At 32.4% G+C, this 6,372-nt stretch overlaps 1 protein-coding gene across 1 annotated transcript; it reads left to right on the forward strand.

Moving 5' to 3' along the window:
• Positions 1 to 171: 171 nt before the first annotated feature.
• On the forward strand, positions 172 to 2,680 carry LOC141719578 (uncharacterized). The gene is made up of 3 exons (XM_074521956.1): positions 172 to 651; positions 1,042 to 1,353; positions 2,135 to 2,680. Exons 1-3 carry the CDS (start codon positions 172 to 174, stop codon positions 2,678 to 2,680), a joined length of 1,338 nt encoding a protein of 445 aa, XP_074378057.1.
• Positions 2,681 to 6,372: the final 3,692 nt, after the last annotated feature.

The raw sequence follows: 6,372 nt of genomic DNA on the forward strand, positions 1-6,372 counted from the left end.
GTTATTTTATGGAGATGACAAGGATAAAATTATGTGTGATATATGTGGTGAAGATCGTTATCGGGATGTTTCTAGGAAATATGGTAAAAAAATACCAAAAAAATCTTAAGACATTTTCCTTTGATTCCTCGACTACAACGCTTATATATATCGGCACATACATCCGATCACATGAGATGGTACAAAAATAGAGATGTGAAATTAGGAGAAATAAGTCATCCCGCGGATAGAGAAGAGTGGAAATTTTTTGATCGTCGGTATCCATCATTTGCTCAAGAGATTCGTAACATAAGACTTGGTCTTGCGACCGATGGTTTCAACCCTTTTGGCCCTACCAGAAAAAAAACATATAGTGTGTGGCCCTTGGTGATAGTTGTCTACAATCTTCCACCGTCGATGTGTATGAAAAAGCCTTTTATGTTCATGACCGATATAGTGCCGGGTCCAAATAGCACTGGAAAATATATTAACGTTTGTCTAAGGCCTCTCATCGATGAATTGAAGATATTGTGGAATACCGGAGTGAAAATATATGACCAATCTTTGAAACAAAATTTTACAATGAGAGCGGCTCTTATGTGGACAATTAGTGACTATCCCGCTATGATTATGATAAGTGGGTGGTCGGGTAAAGGAAAAATGGGATGTCAAGTGTGTCTTGGAAGTGTGCAAGGGTTTCAATTAAAATATTTTGAAAAATGTAGTTTCTATGGCATGAACCGAATATTCCTTGAATCAAATGATCCACTCCGTCAAAAAATTAATTTGTTTGATAATGAATAAAGAAGATTATTTCGTGGTCGTTTGTCCGGGGAGGGTGTTAAGGAGTTGCTTGATACTTTAGTTTTTCCACCACCCGGAAAGACTAATTCGAAGGCAAGGAGTGTCAGATACGGGGAAAAGAATCATTGGACTCATGTCCCAATCTTTTACGAACTCCCTTATTGGTCATCACATAATTTATGATATTCAATTGACATCATGCATACGGAAAAAAATGTTTTTGAAAATATTTTTTTTACTATTGTGAATGCGGCAAAGTCAAAAGATCATAAAAAAGCAAGAGCGGATTGTAAGCATTTTGGGGTGTTATCATATTTGTGGATTGATGAAAAAGGAAAGTCACCTAAAGCACCTTATTTCCTTACTAGAAAACAACGTAAACTTTTGTGTGAATGGATTAGTGCACTAAAACTTCCAGATGGTTATTCCTCAAATATATCACGTTGTTGCAATGTTGAGGAGTGTATATTTTACGGATTCAAATCGCACGATTGTCATATTTTTCTTCAAAAATTATTGCCTCTTGCAATTCGTGAACTTCTACCGGCGCCTATTGCGGATGCCATCACGGCAATTTTTAACTTTTTCCAAGATTTATGCTCATCCGTGGTTACAAAACTGATTTGGAAATAATGGAAAAATCGGTTAGCAAAGCATTGTGTTTGTTGGAAATGATTTTTCCTCAAAGTTGGCTTGATTCAATGGGACACTTGGTTGAACATTTAGCCGAAGAAATTAAACTTGCTGGACCTGCTTATTGGTATTGGATGTATCCGATTGAGCGTTTGTTGGGGAAATTAAAATAAAAAGTCGGTAATAAAGCAAGAGTTGAGGGTTCAATTGTCGTACGATATATGGAGGAGGAGATTCTTAATATTTGTTCCTTTTATTTTGCCTCTGACACGATTCATAATAAAGTACATCGTAACGAGGTTTTGTTTGATGTGCAAAATTCTGAGAATTTAGAAGTTTTCAAATATCCAATTCAATCTCTTGGAAAAGAAAGAACTCGATACATGAATGATGATGAACGGGAGTTAGCGGAAGAATATGTTCTTTTAAACTCTCCCGAAGTTCAACCTTATCTAAGGTACCAAATCTAACTTTAAATAATATGCGTAATAATTTTGATAATGACACACATGCATGATTTTATATTTTAGAAAGTACCAAGATCGTGTTATGAGACAACGCCCGGAAACAACACCTAAAGATTTAGATCGTATTGTCAAGAGTTGATTTAAAACTTGGTTTAAACAAAAGATATTTATCTATTTTGCAACCTTAATTACATGTTTTGTTTTTAATTCTTATAATTACAACGTCGCATCACATGTTTTTTTATCATTAGGTTGATAAAGATGAGGTGGAAAGATCTCGTTTTAAGGACTTGCTTGAAGGACCGGTATTAAAAGTCATGACTTTTGAGACTTGTCAAGTTAATGGATATAAATTTTCAACAAAATCTGCATCCGGTTCTGGTATTGTTGTTAAAGGAAATTTGCACGGAAATAATCTTGATTATTATGGTCAACTACAAGAAATTATTAGACTTATTTATCAAGGATGCAATCATGTATATTTGTTCAGATGTATATGGTTTGATAGTGTTGGTAATGGTGTGCGAATTGATAAGAATCGTGTGGTTACAATTGATATGACTTCAAGATTAAAGTCAAATGAGATTTTTATTTTAGCTAGTCAAGCCTCACAAGTATATTATGCTCCTAGTGTAATGAATCCAAAAGCGAAAATGTCTACAGTGGTTAAATCTAAAAATCGCCCAATTGATGAATCTATCATTGCACAAAATGATATAGAGGACGCTTTTCAGGAAGATAGATCTAATGCATCGACTTCGTTTTCGCTTTTTGTCAATTTTGCACAATATGGATAAATACCATTTATTCGGCGTGAAGAAGAAGAAGAAGAAGAAGAAAAAGAAGACGAAGATAAAAATGAGGGAGAAGAACAAGTAAATCGAGGAGACAATGAAAATAATGATGATGACGAAGATGATGATGGTTCTGATGATATTGAATAACGTTGTTTGTAAATTTAATGATGATTTTTAGTAGTGTTTGTAATGATAATAGTGAATTTTTATTGATTTGTATTGGGTTTTATCAAATTTATGCCGTAATGATAAATTTGTAATGGTTTTTAAATCCGGCTTAGGGACAATATTCGACCAATTTTTAGCATAAAATTTCCCAAAAAACCGACTGCCACAAAACATAACCGACCACATTCTTCATAAAACCGACCGCCTTCTTAAACAAACTGTAACGACCGAGAAATTTTGCTTGTATTATATTATAATAAAGATAAATTATGTGTATTCTTATGTGATTAACTGTGTTGAGTCATTAAACCCTAATCGTTATGTGCTATGTGTTGTCTGTTTTGATCTGAACGTGTTTTGGATATTTATTGAGTGTTTTATCGCAAGCTATATATTTTATATCAAAACCCGTACAACTCAAAAAGTGTTTTAAAATCCCGTATTTCAAACCAAATTATTGGCCCTATTTTGCCAAAAATGACCTATACCATATCGCTATTATGAACCCCTAGATATTTTACAAATTTACCTTTTACGCGAAAAACGACTTTTTCGGACCCCTTCGAGTACCAAAAACCCCACAAAAATCACATTTTTATTTTTATATGATCATAAAATTATTATACCTTATTTTTCTTTGCATTTTTGTAATATTCACAATTTTTGGGAATTTTTGGCATTTATTTTGTATTTATTGGATATTTAAAAATTCATTATTAATACCCAAAAATTACAAAAATTGGGGCCAAATATTTTTATTAGATGTGTAATTAGACCCTTAATTTTATTTAGGGGTATTATTTTCATAAATATAAATACCTGATTTGTTATTAATTATTCAGTTAATTATAATTAAAAATCAGAAATTAAGAAATTAATTGTGGGGGTGAAGAACAACTAGGGAATTCAACTGCAGATTTGAGAGTGATTCTGTTATCCAAATAGATCATGTGAGTAACCAAAACAAAACTCTTGATCTCTACTTTCTATTCATACCATCAATTTCATGTTTTGATATTTAGATTTTCAATTCGTATTTTAGGGTTCTTGGACTGAAATTGGAGGTTTTTGATTATGGGGTTCTGGGTTGATTTTGATGCTTGGTATAGTTTCATATACTTGTTTTCAACTGATTTGTGCTATTTAATTTATCGGAGTTATGTTCTAGGTAGTAGTTCTTAGTTTCAAGTTTATACAATTTTATTTTAGTTCGTTTTTGATTTTGTATGAATCTGTGATTGTTGTGAATATGGGGGTTTGATTGTGGAACTAATAAGCTTTATTTTGATATATTATTTGTAATTTTTGGTGTACGAAATCGTTGGTTTGATTTTTGGCCGGAAGTTTTGTGTTTTTTATCGGAGAATTGGTTCTAGGGATTATTAGGCTTTAATGTTAGTATAGTTATGTTTCTGGTGAGATTCTGAGTGAAAACCATGTTAAAATCGGTTCGAACGGTGCCTGGATTGAGTTCGCCGGACCTGGGTTCAAGCTCGCCGGCGGCGAGGGCGGCGTTGGCTGGAGACGATGCGGAAGGGACGATTGAAGGCAACTGAAGCCGGGGTCGTGTTTCTGCAGTCTTAGGGAAGAAGAACCCAGTGGATTTCGATCGAAATCGTTACGTTTTGGTGGCGTATTCCGCTCGCCGGAAAATTCCTGCCGCGCCGGAGTCTGGCAGCCGGCCGGTGTGTTCTTGGATGACCCGGAGTCGACCCGGTTCCAACCCGGTTTCGACCCGGTTTCGATCCAAAAACACTAAACTTGAATTCCTGTTTTGTGTTTCTGAAATATTAATTATTTATTTATGTTATGTAAAATCAAAATTAGTTTTATTAATTCTATAAATCAATTAAAAATCAGTTTTAAATTCTGAAAATTATTATTAATAATTTCTGAATTATTTTATTAATTTAGAAATTCGAATTTAATTATTTAATTAATTATTTAATTATTTATCTAATTATTTATTAGTTATCTAATTAGTTAATAATTAGGTTATTAATTAATAAATAAGGATTAAAAATAATCAAATAATACGAATAATAATTCGATAATTAGTTAAAATATTACGAGTAACTCGTACTTATTCGAATAGTGATTCGTTAAGTTAGAATTATTAATTGAGCGATATTTATTCGAAGAGTGTTGTAATAATTATTCGTATTGAATAATTAAATATCGATAGTTAATTAATTAATTAATCGTATAAGTAATAATAATAATGATTCGATAGATATGCAAGGATCGTGAGTAGCTCGTATTTATACGAGTAATTGATCTTGAGGTAGATTATGATTGGAGTAATAATTATTGATTCGATAAATAACGTATTAGTTAATTGTATCGATTGATTATTTGTAAATAATCGATCTGATCGAAGTATTAATAATTTGTAAATAAGTGTAATAATTAGGGATTCATTATTTTAAAATATAATAATTATTAATTAATTATTTAAAAATATAATTATGGATTATTTAATTATAATTAATTATTTATAATTAATTATTAATTAATTAAATCTTGTTTAATTCATAATAATTAAACCGTTAGTCCGATTTGAGTAAAACGAAGACCCCTAGACTCAGAAAAATGAAACGAATCCAATAAAAATAATTGTAAGTCATAATTTCTTCCAAAATAGAGTTGTCTTGTGTTAGTTAATGGTTTATAGGCCCTACTAGGGGTAGAATCGAGTCAAATAAATCCCGAAAAATTATAATAAAATCAGATAGGGTTAGTTAATACAGGTATGAGCCTAGTATCGATTCCAAAAATATTTATAAGTCCAAAAATCAATTATGTGCCTTATGTGCTATGTGCTTTACGTGGTTATGTGAACCTTATGTGCTATGTAATTATATATGTATAGATGCGAGTCAGATAAAAATGCATGGGTAGATTGATAAGGTTCGTAGTATCAATTCGAGATACGCGTATGTAGTAAGTTATCTAAACGACTATCTTTCTATGATTGATTCAGTGTCAGCAAGGCAAATCAAGCTAGAGACCGAAGGCGGTGAGTTGAACCAGTTAAGTACGCGCAAGACAAGTTTTTCTCCTATTCTAAATTCAGAATAGTGAATTATACCCCATTTTCCATATCAGTTACACTTTGATAATTCTTGTTCATATACACTGTTACACCATTATTGAATCTCGTTTCTATTTCATTTCAATTCTTGATTTCTCCCAATTTATTGAATTCTTTATTCATATTCCTGTACTTTTACCCTTGTTACATATACTCGGATATATCCTGATGTTGGGATACATCAAAAGCACTCCGATTGTTCCGGATGCTAAACCTTGGATTGGATGGTTACGATACGGGTTGGGTTTTACTCAGACCTTTAATTAATAGGCCAGAGTTGCTTGAGTACTCCTTATGTTGGTTGGGTCTATGCAGTTGGGTATAGATCCGCACTGTACCCTGACTGATCAGCAGGTTATAGTGCATATGTTGGTTCTTGTTTCCAGTCTTGTTCATTTGGCACTCGCTAGTGTTGGCAAATTATTATCTT

Source organism: Apium graveolens, chromosome 4 (genome assembly GCF_009905375.1).
Source record: "Apium graveolens cultivar Ventura chromosome 4, ASM990537v1, whole genome shotgun sequence".
Taxonomy (NCBI): Eukaryota; Viridiplantae; Streptophyta; class Magnoliopsida; order Apiales; family Apiaceae; genus Apium; species Apium graveolens.

Coding starts and splice junctions, on each gene's coding strand:
- LOC141719578 (XM_074521956.1), top strand. CDS start 172: ATGAGATGGTACAAAAATAGAGATGTGAAATTAGGAGAAATAAGTCAT. Junction 652..1,041: donor AAGGAAAAATGGGATGTCAA/GTGTGTCTTGGA, acceptor AATGCGGCAAAG/TCAAAAGATCATAAAAAAGC. Junction 1,354..2,134: donor CTATTGCGGATGCCATCACG/GCAATTTTTAAC, acceptor TTTTATCATTAG/GTTGATAAAGATGAGGTGGA.